At 42.5% G+C, this 16488-nt stretch overlaps 2 protein-coding genes across 4 annotated transcripts in view; one reads left to right on the top strand and one right to left on the bottom strand.

Moving 5' to 3' along the window:
• Window positions 1-8550, bottom strand: part of fam185a (family with sequence similarity 185 member A) — a 122615-nt gene extending 114065 nt beyond the window's left edge. For all 3 annotated transcript variants that reach the window (XM_072562664.1, XM_072562663.1, XM_072562665.1), the window contains exons 1-2: window positions 8037-8550; window positions 6949-7058 (exon numbers count right to left, since the gene is read on the bottom strand). In XM_072562664.1, the coding sequence (XP_072418765.1) occupies window positions 6949-7058; window positions 8037-8436 (510 nt within the window). In that variant the 5' untranslated portion in view covers window positions 8437-8550. The remainder of the gene's footprint in view (window positions 1-6948; window positions 7059-8036) is intronic.
• Window positions 8551-9425: 875 nt separating this feature from the next.
• ccdc146 (coiled-coil domain containing 146) overlaps window positions 9426-16488 on the top strand; it is a 154581-nt gene continuing 147518 nt past the window's right edge. Inside the window, exons 1-3 of the mRNA XM_072562660.1 lie at window positions 9426-9540; window positions 10981-11248; window positions 15551-15699. Coding sequence (XP_072418761.1) covers window positions 15556-15699 — 144 coding nt within the window. The 5' untranslated portion in view covers window positions 9426-9540; window positions 10981-11248; window positions 15551-15555. The remainder of the gene's footprint in view (window positions 9541-10980; window positions 11249-15550; window positions 15700-16488) is intronic.

Genomic DNA, 16488 nt, shown 5'->3' with positions numbered 1-16488 from the left:
GAATGGACCAAGGGGGTGGAGAGATAAATTAGGAGGTGGGTGGGGTTGGGGGGATGATAGATGAGAGTGCGATAGGTGGATGAAGGGGTGGGCAATGGTGATAGGTCAAAGAGGAGGATGGGATGGATAGGTGGGAAGGAGGATAGGCAGGTAGGCCAGGTCATGAGGGCTGTATTGGGTTGGAAGGTGGGGTCTGGGATGATGGCGGTGGCGGTGGAGGAGGCCGGTGAAATCCACACTGATCCCATGTGGTTGGTGGGTCCCATGGCAGAAGATGAGGCGTCCTTCCTCCAGGCATCGGGTGGTTAGGATGTAATGATGGAGGAGGTCCAGGATGTACATGTCCTTGGTGGAGTGGGAGGGAGTGTTGAAATGTTCGGCCACGGGGTGATGGGTTGGTTAGTGCAGGTGTCCTGGAGAGGTTCTCTGAAGCATTCTGCAAGTAGGCGCCCCATCTCCCCAATGTAGATAGCACATCAGGAGTAACGAATACAGTAAATGACATATGCAGAAGTGCAGGTAAAACTCTGATGGATGTGGAAGGCTCATTTGGGGGCCTTTGAGGGTCGTGAAGTGGGAGGTGTGGGCACAGGTTTTGGAATTAGACATGACTGTTTCAGTATGTGGTGCTGGAAGAGCACAGCAGTTCAGGCAGCATTGGATGCTGCCTGAACTGCTGTGCTCTTCCAGCACCACTAATCCAGTATTTGGTTTTCAGCATCTGCAGTCATTGTTTTTACCTTGCTTCAGTATGTGATGAGCTGTGAATGGTGCAGAACAATTTTCAAATACCCCCAGTTCTGACTTATGATAGAAGGAAGGTCATTGATAAAGCAGCTGAAGATGGTTGGATCTAGGACATTACTCTATGAAACTCATGCTGAGTTGACTGACATCCAACAACCACAACCACTATGTGCTGCATTGGTCTCCAAGTAGGGAAGACTTTTCCCCAATTACTAGTGCTCCATGATACCACAGTAGGTCAAATACAGCCTCATTTCTTTTGCCCACGTTTGAATCAAGGCTGCAATGAGGTCAGGAGCCAAGCGGTCCTGGTGAACCCAATCTGGGCATCAATGATTAGGTGCCACTTGATAACACAATTGAAGACACCTTGCATCACTTCACTGAGGCGAAAGGTGAGATTGGTTAGATTATAGCTGCACAGGAATAGCCAGGTGAAGATAGCAGCAAATTTTGAGTCAGAAATCTTTGGCACTATTGCCAAAATGTTGCCAGGGTCCATAGTCTTTGCAGTATCCAGTGGCTCCACCTATTTATTTATATCATATAGGAGTGTATCAAGTTAGCTGAAGACTGGCATCTACCCAGATCTCTTGAGGAAGCTGAGATGGATTACCCACTATGACTCTATGACACTTCTGGCTGATGTGCTGCACTCTCCCATCAATGGGTTGTTTGACTGGCCACCACTGTTCATGACTAGATACAGTAGGAGTGTAGAACTTGGATCTGATCTGTTAATTCTAGGATCACTTAGTTCTATTATGCACTTGCTGTTTTAGCTTTTTGGCATGCAGGTAGACATGTTTTACAGCATCACCAGGTTGGCACTTCCATTAGGTATGCTGAAGAGGCTGTGAGATTGTAAAGGAGGGAGAGACAGTTCTTCCTAGCTCCTCAGTACTCCTACAAAACGTGCCACTCCTTAGGAACAGAGGAAGCAAAAACTATAAACTACCTCATGGCAATGAAACAGAGGGGAACCCCAGAAAACTGCTCTTTATGATCCTAAAACCCACCACCACAGTCTCCTGTGCAACTGGACTGGGCATCAGAGGCTAAGTAGCATGGCCACTGAGTTCATGTCCATGCCTAACACCTAGAATGCCCTAGAGCTGCGTAACCTGATGGGGACTGCAATGGCGACACCCAAACTGATAGGATCCTAGGTGGTTGAACAGAGCCCAGGCCTTTGTTCTCTCCCAGATCTTTGTTTTGGTACCTCCACCCTAAAATCGGGATTTTTTTCCCTATCATGGAGGGTGACCCAGTGCCAGAAGCAGAGCAGGATTCCTACCTGCTGCCATCCAGTGGCCCCAACATTTCAGGTGAAACTGCAGAGCATAGTGAATGCTACTCTGTTGACACCTCCTTAAGGTTATGGTGGGATGTGGTCTTCTGACAGCAGCACATGTAGAGGTCCAGAAAGAGGCAGAAATCCATGATCGACAAACTGGAAAGGGGTGCTCGACCCAGAGTCACATCTCAGACAGCCAGATGAGGACTCAGCCTTGTGGGAGGCATCCAAAGAAGGACATGCTCCAAGACCTGCATCACACTGGGTCTTAGAGCACGTACATGAGGTCACGGATCCAGTTCCTCGACGATCTAGACCGCAACGTCCCCTTCTGCTACTCACTGAAGAAAAGCGTGGGGTCTACCAGCAGCTCCTTGTGCAGCTGGCCAATGACGGATCTTACATCTCAGATCAAGAGGCACCAGAGCCCAAGTAAGGGACTTCTCCTGCTTTCTTTCTCTCCTGGATCCATCCAGCAAGGAAACTAACAAAGTTCTATGGGAGGATCAGTTGTTGGTCAACTCACAGGTTTCCATAGGGCTCACTGTATTCTGATCCTGAAGGAGCTGACTGCCACTCTTGACTAGCTCTCCAGGTGTAAGTCCCCAAGACAGCACGCTCTGGGATTTGGGGAAATGTATTGCGATCAGAGAGATGCCTCTTTCTCGGTACAGAATTATCATTACTCTGTTGCCCAAGGGGATGTCTCTATTTGCTAAAAAACAGAGATCTGGTTGTCGCCCCATTTCCTCCCCTCAGTTGAAGCAAAGCGCTCAGAGAGACAGTAGTTTTACCTCCTTCATCTTTATTCTGGGCCCTGGAGGGAGAGAGAACGATCACCCATGTGCACAGAGACGTGAGTTCTCGGTCTTCTCTGGAACAGCAATTTCTTAAGTGAATTATATAGTCATTTTACAGGGAGGAGCATCCAGATAAGAGAATATACATATTGATTGTGTGACCGTTAGAATCAGGGAGTGTCAATAGCAAAGATTAAGCCATCTGGTGTGACACAATTAATGTTCTTAACCTTAACTGGCTTCACATGATAAATACTTTTCACCTTGTTAAACTAACCTTACATACTGAAAGCTTCCAATATTGTTAAATGGTTCTATATAATGAATGCTTTTCCGCCTTGTTAACTCATTACCATTGCCTCCAGCACCCCATTGTTAACTGCAAGTTCTTATCTGATCGGAGTCAGGCTCAGCTGAACCGCTTGTCTCACAAAACTCAAAACTTAAACTCTTTCCTTATCTGATCATACCTGATACACATTCTCACAGTCTTCCTCCTTAGCACATATGACAGGTGCTTTCTCCTTGCCTTGGCACTATGCTGGATCTCATGATTCAACCAGATCAGAGCATTCACAATATTTATTCACATGGTTTGGGATGTGGTCATCATTCCCAGAAAAATGGCTTGTTGAGCACCTTTCTCTCCTTTCATTAGTGAAAGGCATTCATCAGGGTAGATCACAAGTGTCCGTTCGAGATTTTTAAAAACTTTGGGGTCCAGGGTCCGACCCCACTTTGTCACATCGGATCAGACTAGTACATTGCCGCAGAGAAGGTTAATGGGTCCCTAAGCTTGACTATAGAGTGCGTCAGACTGTCACATTCCGGTCAATTGTACTGTGTGGAATCATTCCTGTACCTCTTGCAGAAGCGATTATCATATCTGATTCTGCACGGGCTAGGGCTGGGGATAATCCTTTCAGCATATGCGGACGACATGCTCATGTTCATGGATCTAGCTCACTTGTGAAGGATGTGCAAGTGCCAAGAAGTCTACTCTGCACCGTACTCTGAGACTCACCTAGAGTAAATGTTGAGGATTTCTGGTTTATTCATGGCAGATGGACACCTGCTGGAGGAGCTCTGGTACTTAACGTGGAGTACCATTCACCACCTCTACCTGGGAGCCCACCTTTGCTCTGCTGAAGTGCACCAGTAGGTGTGCATTCCACTAATAAGTCCAGGAAGGAGAGTGTGCAGTTGTTCTCCTCTTCTTTAGATGAACTTTATTCTGGTGAGGAGGTTATTGATGTGTTGAGTCCTAGTATTCGCTTTATCCAATACTGTGGCAATGGTATTCTTGGCGAGGTCAAAGTTTATAGATGTAAAAAGAGTGTTACTACATCAAATGGTGTCAATTCCTGTAGGAGCTGCTACTACACATTGTCCACTTCGCCAACTTCGCCTACTGCAGGCTTTGCTTTGGCATGATGTTTTGCCTTCCAGTGGACAAGGGGAAGTGAGCGGGAGCAAGAGAACAAAGTGCTCTTAGGCACAATAGAGGCCTTTAGAGACCAGTGGGCATTACAGAGGCTGGGGTGCATCATCAGCCCAGACAATATGATTTTAATTTAATAAGGTTTTGTTTCATTATACAAAACTTTCATTCAAATGCTAAATTGTGTTTTATTTTGATACAGTGCCCAAGCAAAGGCTGTTTCATTATTATTTGACTTCATATTTCAAAAAAAAGAGTTGAGGAAGCTTTATTCTGTATCTAACCCAATTTGTATCTGTCCTGAGAGTGTTTATGGGACAGTGTTGGGATAGCTTTACTTTCAATTTAAAAAGACAGTTTTACTTTCATGATAAAAGAGTAGAAGGATCTTTATTCTGCACCTAACACTGTTCTGTACCTGTGCAGAGCGTGTTCGATAGAGATAGTATCATGGGACCTTTATTTCCGTTTGAAAGAATCAGAATAGCATTACACTATCTAATTTTGTGCTGTCCCTGTCATAGAGCCATAAAGCCATACAGTCAGACAGCATGGAAACAGATCTTTCAGTTCAACTCATCCATACCAACTAGGTTTCCCAAACTAAATTAGTCCCATTTGCCTGTATTTGGCCCATATCCCTTTAAACTTTTCCTATTTGTTTACCCATCCAAATATCCTTTTAATGTCTTGGAGATGTTTGACACAGACTGTATGGAGGCAGCTTTATTTTCAGTTATAAAAAGTAGAAAGAGCATTCTTATGTATCTAACCCTGTGCTGTACCTGTCCTGAGAGGGGTCGATGGTGACAGTGTCAAGGAAGCTGGACTTTCAGACAGGAAGCATTATTCTGTATCTAAGCCCATGCTGTTCCTGTCCTGGAAGTGTTCAATGGGGCAGTGTAGCAGGAGCATCTAACCCCATGTTTCACTTGTCTAGGCAGAATTTAATGAAGACAAACAGGGTGGAAGGAGTATTACCTTCAGTCTAAAAATATAGGGAAGGTGATGGCCTCATGGTATTATCACTGGACTACTAATCCAGAGTCCTGGGTAACGTTCTAGGGACCTTGGTATCATCCCGCCGCAGCAAAGGATGGGTTTTAAATTTAATAAAAATCTGGATTAGAGTCTAACGATGACCATGCATCCACTGTCAATTGTTGGAAAATCCCATCTGGTTCACTCATGTTTCTTAGGGAAGGAAACTGTCATCCTTACCTAGTCAAGCCAACATGTGATGTACAGCAACATGGCTGTCTCTTAACTACCCTCTGGGCAATCTGGCCAATAAATGCTGCTAAGTATTAATGCAGACTTAGCCAGCAATGCCCACATCCTGTGAATGAACGTAAAAGAAAGCTTTGCTCTGTATTTGACCTTATACTCTCCTGTAAGTGTTTGATGGGGAAAGTATAGAGGGAGCTTGACTTTTCAGTTTAAAAGGGTAGAAAATTTTTACTTTCAAGAGCAGAGGGAACTTATTCTGTATCTAACCCTGCGCTGTACCTGACCTGGGATTAATCAATGAGGGCACTGTCAAGGGACACTTATTTTCAGTCCAAAAGGGTAGAGAGTGCTTTACTCTGCATCTAACCTCATGTTGTCCCTACACTTAAGAGATTTTGATGGAGACTGTTTTAAGAAGCAATTACTTTGTTTAAAAGTTTGGGGGGGGGGGGCTTTACCTTCCATTTACTTTTGATTAAAAAAAAAACAGCAGAGACACCTTTACTCTATCGAACCCAGTGCAGTAGCTGTCCTTGAACCGTTCGATGTGGACAAAGTAGAGAGCTTTACTTTACATTGAAAAGAGTGGAGGCAGCTCTAACTTCGGCTTTAAAAAGTAGTGGAGCTCTACTTTTAATAACGTTTAGTTGAAAAAGAATAGATAGAGCTTTATTCAGTTTCTACTCTAGTCATGGGGATGTCTGAGATGGACAACGTAGAGGTAGCATTACTCTATATCTAACCCAGGCAGTCACCGTACTGGGAGTGTTTGATGGAGACTGTGCAGGAGGTTTGCTTTCAGCTTAAAAACAGGAGGGGTAGTTTTAGTCTGCATCTAATCCCATGTTTCATCAGGCCTAGGATCTAAGAGCAGAGTAAACTTACTCTGGTCAACTTTATACTGGACCTGGTTATAAGTGTTTAAGGGGGACAGTGTTATTAATTTCAGTTGAAAGTATAGGAGCTTTTCTCTGTATCTAAGAATGTGCAGTTCCTCTCCTGTTTTTTTTAGATTAGATTACTTAGTGTGGAAACAGGCCTTTCGGCCCAACAAGACCCTCCGAAGACAACCCACCCAGACCCATTCCCCTACACCTAACACTAGGAGCAATTTAGCATGGCCAACATCTACTCACCTGCACATTTTTGGACTGTGGGAGGAATCCCACGCAGACACTGGGAGAATGTGCAAACTCCACACAGACAGTTGCCCGAGGTGGGAATTGAACCTGGGTCTCTGGTGTTATGAGGTAGCAGTGCTAACCACTGTGCCACCATGCTGCCCATGGTATTTTATTAATCTTGTCACCACTAATACAATTCCATAATGTTGACAAGTCTAGTAATTTTGTGGATGTTGCCATTATTTAGAGACTAAACTAAAACACCAAATTGAAAAACATTCAAACAGTTCTAAGAAAAAAAAATCATACCTTTAACGAGTTCAGAATACTGTGTCCTTTTTCAGTCTCTATATAGCAGTTATCACTCTCCATTTTTTTTATTTTGACACATCCTTTATGAAAGGTGCTAATGTCCAAGTCTGCAAACAGAAAGGTGAAGTTTTAAAATTATTTTTAAAAAAGAAAATAAGTCACAACAACACACAAAGTCAGCTGTTTACGTTACTAAATACAATATATTATGCAATTACAGTGCTTTTTATAAGAAATAGGAATAAATGGGAAATGGGAATGTTTAGTTGAATAAGCTTCCCTGCAATACTAATAGAGAAAAGAAAACTTCCCACTTGGGCCCGGAAGAGCTTGAGGTGACAAAGAATTGGGAAAGATGATAACTTGGAAGACAACGTACAACTTCACTGTCATTATCTTACCATCAAAAGATTAGTTCTGAAAAGGTTCACTAGACTGATTCTTGAATTGAAAGGGTTGTTTTACACAGAAAGATTGAGTCTGTACTCATTATAGCTGAGGAAAATGAAAGGCGGTTTTATTGAAATACAAGTTTCTGAGGAAGCTTGTCAGAGATGCTGGGAAGATGTTCCCTTTCAGGGGAATATGTCTAGAAGTGAGGGCAATTTCAAAAGGAAGGGACTCTCATTCAAGATTGATGAGAAGGAATCTCTCCTCTCTTGAATAAGAACATGTTTTCATTGCTAGTTCTAGAACCTCAATGTGTGCGTGTTACATCTTTTCTGCATAAACAGTAACTAATTAACTTGGAATCCCCTTGGGATATAGTGAGGGTGCAATACGTAGATTCAAATAATTTTCCACTTAGTTATACTAGCCCTTTGATATTGGTTCCAAAACATCCATGGTAACTTCAAAACACCAATAAAAACGACTATATCATTCTTTTGAACATATGGGGGGGGGGGGGGGGGGAAGCAGATTTACAGAAGAAGCCAAGAAAACACATACGCTAAGCCAAAACTACCTTTTTGCCCCCTGCATCACAATCACATTTGGACTTTAAACTACAAAGTTTTGCTTAAAAAAAAGACTGGCCCACTTGCAACACAAAAAGGGAGTTCAGTTTCACAAAATGCACTCACCAAACTTTACCGGAGTCACCAGATCAATAAGAGTATCGCTACTGATGTTTTCAGAAGTCACCACCATCTGTTTCTGAGCCTTGTCATACTTGACCAGAACATCGTCCATATTCTCCCCCTGGTTTGGAGAAATTAGCTCAACGAAAGCGCGGTCAGCCGACGGGTAGCCGTGCGGGTCCAGCGGTCTCACCGACACATCGCAGGGCAGACGGACCTTCAAAGAGCCGAAGGGATCCACCAGCAGAGTCCAGCGCTTCAAGGCGCTGCCCTTGTGCCGTGAGTCCAGGCGGCGGGTGCCCGACACCGACCTCCAAGGCCGCAGACGGACAAAACACGGGCCGCCCTCCCTCAGCGAAAGCACTGGCCAGGTTCGGCGGAAAAACAGAGGCAAGGAAGCCATGCTGGAGCCGGTAGGAGGGACAGAGCAACCGGATCGTCGACAGCTCAGAACAAACCCTGTTGTTGTTGTTGTTGTTTTTGCGCGTAGCGGACAAAGTGCTGTCGGGAGTTGAAGTCCGCGCACGCGCTCTTTAACAGGACGGTTGCGGACTACAATTCCCACAATGCAGTGCAAACGGCTGAGCAGGCCAAGCTTTGCGCAAAGCAATGTCTGTTGTGAACATCCGTACAATAAAAATGAATGTGGAGGTGCCGGTGTTGGACTGGGGTGGAAAAGTTAAAAATCACACGACACCAGGTTAAACTCCAACAGATTTATTTGGAAGCGCTGCTTCTTCGTCAAGGTAGCTACTGGAACTGGATCACAAGACACAGGAGTTATAGCATATAGTCACTACGCCATACAGTACACACACACAGTCACACCTTCTCACATGCATATACTCCCTCACACTCTCTCTCACTCACGAATCTATGCGGTGAAATTCCATCTGTAAATTTGAATTTCCAGATACAGTATATTTTGTTCAAAAAGCACACAATCTGGAGACAGCTGTCAAAGAGATATCTTATAAATTCCTACTTTGAAAATTAAAAACAGTCTGACAAATACAAACGGACTTGAAACATGGCCTCACACCTAAAATGTATTGTCTGACCTAAGGTGTCAATTGTTGATGTAATTCAAGGAACTGTATACAAAATATGCGAATTTTCACAAAAAGTATTGTGATAAATATCTGCCGAAGGGTTCATAACTGGGCTCAGCGGATTTCTTTTGTATAATTTGAAGGATAGTTGATGAAAAACTTAATGCCGCAATCAATATCAGTAAAGGAAGTACCATTAAGTCGTATTAACAATGCAGTGCCTGAGGGGATCAGGTTTATTTTAGTGGCTTTGCTATTGGTCCAGATGCATCTCTTACTGCCCAATGTTTGGGCGCGAATGAAGGTTGCCATGGAGATGACGTTTGTTGACCACGCACTGGAAGAGGATCCCGAAGACTGTCAGCAGCTCCTCGGGTAACATCTCAAAGGCGAGGGCTTCAAATCGAGACGGCACAGAACAAAAAACAAAACTACCAGAAAGGCGCTGATTACAGGTTTAATCCGCAAACTCTAGTACTGATGTTCTGACCCACAGCATCACCAATGTGCTTCCTCCCTGTGTGCGTTGACCATCCTCACCCTCCTCTCGGCCCTGTGTGCACTGACCTCCCCCTGCCCTGTCTGCACTGACCTCCCCCTGCCCTGTCTACACTGACCTATCAGCACCCCCCCCCCCCCCACCCCACAGCCCTGGATACACTGACCTCCCCACTACCCTATGTGCACTGACCTCCCCCTGCTGTGTGTGCACTGACCACTCTTGCCCCAACAATCCTGCACTGATCCACCCTGCCCTGTGTATACTAACCATACCTACTTTCTTCACAGCCCAGTCTACACTGACACCCCCCCACTCCCGCCATGTGTGCACTGACTACCTCTCAGCCTTGAGTGCACTGACTTACTCCTGCTCTGTGTGCACAGACCACCCCTGCTCTGCCATGTCTGCACTGATTCACCCTGTCCTGTGTATACTGACCACATCACCCTGCGTACACTGAGCACAATTCCCATACCAATCCTTTGCTCACTCACCTCCTTTGCGGAGACAGGAGGTGAATTACTCAATGCAGAGTTCTAAGCCTCTGATTTTCTCTTGTAGCCACAGAACTTATATAGAGACAAAAAAGCTGCAGGTACTGGAATCCAAGGTAGATAAGTGAGAGGCTGGAAGTACACAGCAAGCCAGGCAGCATCAGAAGGTGGAGAAGTCAATGTTTGAGGTGTAACCCTTCTTCGGGAGTTATATAGCCAGTCTACTTCAATTTTCAGTGAATATTGATCTCTAGGATGTTGTTTGTGGCTTTCAGTGATGGAAATGTCATTAAATGTCATGGACAGATGGTTGGATTCTCTCTTGTTGGAGATGGTAATTACCGGGGAAAATATAATTTCCCACTTATCATCCCAAGATAGGATTTTGATCAGATTTTCCTGCATATGGACATGAGCTTATTAGCTGAAGAGTTGTGAATGTTGTTGAACATTATGCAATTGTCAACAACATCTCCACTTCTTCTGATCAAGAGAAAGTCATAGAAGCAGCTGAAGACGACTGAGTCGAGAATACTATATTGAGCAACTCTTGCAGTGATGTCATGTTGTTCAGTTTCTTTTGTGTTATAGCATGACTTCAACCAATGTAGATTCATTCCCCTAGTTCCTATTGACTCCAGTTTGCTAAGGTTTCTTCATGCATAATCAGTCAAACGTTGTGTTGATGTTGACAGTCAGTCTCAACTCAACTCACCTCTGGAGTTTTGCTGTTTTGTTCATGTTTCAACCAAGACTGTTCAGGAGTTAAGTCAACTATCATTCACAGTAGGAAGTGGTGGGATTGCACATCTCAGATCAAATCTATTGGTTGTAGAATTTCTTCACTTTGTCAAAGAAAACTGCTTATATGATGTTGTCCTATACTTGTCTTTTTTAAGTGGCCTGCAAGTGAATTGATGAGGTGTGCTGATGGTCATGAAGAGTTGGCAAATGTCAGATGCCAATATCCATTGATGAGGGAGCGCATGAATCTAGTGCTCATCGATCATGTCCTGAGATGTTGTTTACTGCTGAGCAACATAGAGACTCCTTACAGCCAACAGTGAGCTGAAGTCATCAGATACCCATTCCAATCCACGTCAAGGTTTCTTGATATACATCTTGTTTGCTGCGTTTGAGTAAAATCGGAAGCTGAATATTAATGAGGTAATTTAGGCCATTAATAAGGCATTTAACAAGCTGTAATCCCCCTTTATTGGAAACTCTCCACTGCCAAGTGAAACACTGATCTCACCACTTGTAAAAAGCTTAAAAGATGCTCCTGATGTTGATTTAAGCTTTGTTAGACTTCTCATCCACTTTGGCTATAAATCTTTGCCATTGGTCAGACCTTATAAGATGTTGCCTTTAACGTTTTTTTTGTATGCATTGTACCTCACTGTTGCCTGCACAGTGATGGTCATCCTTCAATTTGATAGTTGATAAGGTACTCAGGTCATTTCTTGTAGAACTGATTCCTTTTAAGTTGTTCTGTCTTTTCCTTACATGAAGGAAGAGACGTGAAGGAAAGAGGATGCTGTCTGCAGGCTGGACATTTTCTGATGAAGGGTCACTGGACTTGAAAAGTTAACTATTTTGCTCTCAGTAGCTGATGCCAGACCTGCTGTGTTTCTCCAACACTCTCTGTTTTTGTTTCAGATTGCCAGCTTTTAGAGTTCTTTGTATTTATTTTAGGTGAGAAGTAATTTCCTCTCTCATTCATTTTGATTTTTGCAATGGTAAAATAGTGATGTTGTGTATACAGTGATGGTTACCCTTCCATTTGATGGTTAATCAGATACCTAGGTCTTCTCTTGTATGACTTATTTATTTTAAGCTGTCTGACTTTCTATCCACATGAAGAGAGAGAAGTGAGGGAGAGTGCTTGCTATATGTTTTCACTCTCTGCTGCTCTTGGCACATAGAACTTTTGCTTAACCAGACTACTTTGCAAGGCAAAACCTTAAGTCAAAAATTCTCAACATCCCTTTTTGGTTTCAGAAAGAAACATTGTATGGCACAGCTCATTGTGCAACACTTGTTTTCAAGTTGCAAAACCTATCTGTTTTTCAATTAATGTAGTCCAACTTCCATTTAACTTTCTTGTCCAAGAAAGTAAAAACTATGTGGTCTCTTACAACTGATCCTTGTGGATACTAGGCCAATGTCAGGTGCACTGATGTGGGTCACTTGCACTTTCACTGCCACAACGTGAAGGAACTTTCTCTCTTGGAGGATATGCATGTCTATGATTCTCTCAAGAATTGTGGAGAATAGATCAGTGAAAATATTTAAAGAGGAGGTAGATAGATTTTAGAAATAAAAGGGAATTGAGGATGATGAAAAGCTGGCATGAAAGAGGAATTGTGGCCTGGGGCGTATCAGCCATGACCTTGTTGAATAATGGAACAGTCTTAAGAGGTCGAATGGTTTACTCCTGCTCCATTCTTTTACATTCTTATGTTCTTATAGTGAAATGGTTATCTAATAATCAAAATGTTCAGGAAGTGCTTTGATGAAAATTACTCAATCTCGCAATTCTCAGTACCTGAAATGCTATTTAAATTCCAACAGTGCTACACAATAATTTGCAATTTGACCTGTTTGGTAAGTGTTTCAGTGACACTTTCTTTACACTGCTTTATGAATCACAATACCGTGTTGTTAAAAAAATCTGATTCAATTTTTGCTAAGTCAGAGAAAATAGAGTAAAAGTATAATAAATATCTGAAACTGGTCTGCAGTTCCAAACTGAGTGAAGTGTTTCTCAGATCACTAGAGCACCAGAATGAAAAGGTTTAAGAGCTGGTAATTTAAAAAGAAACTACCTTAAGATCTAAATCCAGTCATGTTCAATCTTATTCAGTTCCAATCTGCTTTTCCAACTTTTTACTTCTGATAACACTGACCAATTATTGCTCAGCAAATATAATCCAATCTTGTCATCAATACTGTCAAAACCTTCTTCTCCTTAACAAATGTAAAATCTTGAGTTCATCTATTGTCAAATGCTGCTCACAATTCACTTTAACCTATCAGTCGCCATCCTCTTGAATCTTTCAATATGTTTCTCAAAGTTACCAGTGTTCCTAGTCCTAGCTGCTTCTCCAAGGTGCAAGAATCAGATACTTTGATTCCCAATACTTGCAGATTGTAAGATCACTTCTATTACTCCTGAATCCCGAACCTTAATCCACCATCAAGCCTTCAGGCTATCTGCCTTCCTTATCCGGCTCCTGAACATCACTTTTTTTTTTCATTCATTTGTTGGCGCAGCTGGCTGGGCCAGCAGTTATTGCTGAAACTTAACTGCCTTTGAGAAGGTGGTGGTGAGCTGCCCTTTTGAACTGCTGCAGTCCATGTGATGTAGGCAGAGCCGCAATGCTATTCAACACCAGGATTTCGACCTAGCGATACGGGTATACTGATATGACAGAATTGCTAGTCGTCATTTCCCATACCTGTGCAATCCCCATGCTTTCATCTTAACATCATTAAAAATTGTGGAAATGACTCTCTAAAACTAATCATCTCACTCCATTTTTAGTTGATATTTATTCTTATTGTTAGCAGATATGCCTTTAAACCTTATTTCCATGCAAGAATCCCAGTTCATTGCCACGTATTTACCTTACCTTCATTATACATCTCTTTGTCATTGTAACATCAAGGACGGGAATCCGATCTCTACTAATGCAATTTATCTCCAAACAATCTGTATTACTATAACAATTCCATACTACTGTAGAATCCCACCAGGTGGCAGTATGTTCTCAGTGTGATAACGGTGTGATAAAGTAAAATCACAACAGTCCTACTGGACCATTATTTCTGAAAGCAATGGGGCCAATGAACACACCATCAGGCTCAGAGAGAGGGCCCATAAGCCTGCCTGGGACACTGGCATTGACTTACCAACAAGCCTCATTAGGGAGGCCTGAGTAGACCTCCTTGTTTCCATCCACAAACTGTGTATGACATTCATATCAGGAATATTAATCTCTTCAGACACATTAATTTTTACAAAAAGTAGTAGTTGATGAGGTTTTCTTTTATTTGTTTCAGTGCTTTATTGTCTAAGTTTTAACCCCTCCTGCTATTTGGCAAAAAAATGGAGTTGAGGAAAACTTCTTAAATTTGTTTTCTGTGCCAGCTTCTCTGAGAATGTGCAGAGTTTTAACTTAAAGTTGGGAGCAAATTCAGGTGCAGGCAGCGTCAATTTAAAGCCCAAAAATGTTACATGAGATCAGAAACATGGCGGATCCCACCTACTTCTGAGTTTATCCAGGGTGCATTTGAAGGAGGGGAGGGAAATCTCCATGGTACTGTTGGATAGTGAATTTCATACAAAGATAGGCAATAAATGAGACTTTAACCCAGCATTTTTGTTTTGAGAGCCAGTGCATGAGTTCCTTAAACTGATACCTTGTTCTTTGAATCTAACAGTTATTGCACCTTTTATGTGAAAGGCTAGTCCTCATTGCACTTGTTTAAAGATCCAAGTTTCACTGCTTCACAGTTGACTTCTAACTTTCTGAGTTGTGCATTACCCTTGGACTTTAATTCACTTTAATCTGATTTTCCCAATTGCCAACCTTTGCTGGAATATGGGCGCACTGTATGATGGGCCTCTGATAAAGAACAGGAGGAGCTGCTAGGCAATAGTGAACCTAGTAGTATGCATTACAGGGACTATCAAGTTGGATGTCAATGAAGATCCATTCATGGCTCTGTGTTCTTTCCCTCAAGTTGTGTTTTATTTTCTTATGCAAGGAGAAAACACTGTCATGACTCTGAAAAATGAATTGTGCAGAGTGGAAACAGTTGCACCAATTATAAGATAATTGATGAATGTCATTATTAGCCTATCAGATGGGTAAGTGAATGTGTGTCTGGAAAATAAGCAATGAATGGAGTTGCAAGGTTTATTGGCCTGTGGGGTCCTGTACAGGAGAATGCTGGGGAAGTCAGAGTGTTGTTGTTGGCACTTATTCACCTTTTTCTGTTCTCACAGCGTTATTATATCACTTGGGGAACTATATCCATGTTCCAGGGATATTCCTGTTTCTCATATTGTTGATAATTTCTATTCACATGTTCTTGGTTTGAAAGAGTGGCCTCTTATTCCTATCTGTTGAAAAACAATACTTCCCATCTTTGCCCTGATTAAGTGCATAGTGAGATGGTTCATAAGTGGTCTTCTTACCCTGCCACCAATTGAAGCCCTCCATCAGGTAGGCTATTAATGCCCACTTAAAAGCCTCATTCCATCATTGTGTGGAGGATTTGCTTTGCAATGATCCCAAAGAGCAATTCCTGCCAGGGTTGGCAAGCTTCCTTAATGCCTGATCATGAGACCTGTTATCAAGACAGAAGTACACACTGAGAGATACCTCCCTGCTCTTGCTACTACCACTCCTTCCTCTTTGTATTTATATAGTTTATATAATTTTAATATTCATACTCCAGGCGATATGAGTGAAGAGGAAAAAAAATCAGAAGATGATATTGATGAAGAAGAAGAAGAAACCATCACAGCTGTAGCCCCAGCAGTAATCCTTCAAGAAGAGGAACCTGCAGATGTGACTACAAGTCCTGCTTTTCAGTGCCTGGATGAAGTAAGTTCTCTTCTATATTTATACTAACTAATGTTTATATGCTACTTTATATATGGAGGATAATTTTGCTTGGGCTTATCTTGCTCTGAACTCCTTGGGTGTTAATTTGATTTTTAATACTGGTGATAGAAAATCAGCAACTCATCTTGCAGCACCTTCTGACTATTATACCTTGTGACTGCAGATAAAGGGAAGACAGGAGTGTTAAGGAGATTCAGGAAATGGGGGATGGAATGACTGGGATAAGCTGGGAAAATGGTTAGTGAAGCCAGAATGAAATTGTGGTTGGGGAGAGAGAATGATGTAAGTGTATGAATTCAGCTGTTTCAGAAATTTCCAGTTCCAGGGAACTGGATCAGCAGGCAATCTTACTGGTCTTAGAAGATGGTTGGATGATGGTTAAAAGTACCAAAAGGGAAAGTCAATTTTCTCTACAAAAAAAGGTTTTAAAAACAGATGCTGCAATGGTAAGAATTAAAGTCAAGTTACATAACTCTGCAGACTCCACCAAATAAAATCAGAAGCAGTTGACCAAGAGCAATTCAGTAAACCTATTTGCAAGTTCCTCTGCCATCCCAGATTTTCACCAATGCTAAAGGAAGGGAGGGAGACAATTTTATTTTCTCCTCTGCCATGCCCAGTTTATTACTGATGGTTAATAGCATTGGTTATAGAACCAAATGGTCCCATATTATCTCATGGGGTTAGGGAGGTGAGGTGGTGGAGTGGTGGTTGGAGTGCAGTTGGAGGCACTGTACTAAGTTATTGCAGATGAGAAAAAATTACTGA

This window comes from Chiloscyllium punctatum, chromosome 44 (assembly GCF_047496795.1).
Source record: "Chiloscyllium punctatum isolate Juve2018m chromosome 44, sChiPun1.3, whole genome shotgun sequence".
Lineage (NCBI taxonomy): Eukaryota > Metazoa > Chordata > Chondrichthyes > Orectolobiformes > Hemiscylliidae > Chiloscyllium > Chiloscyllium punctatum.
This window is presented reverse-complemented; position numbering and strand designations above follow the sequence as displayed.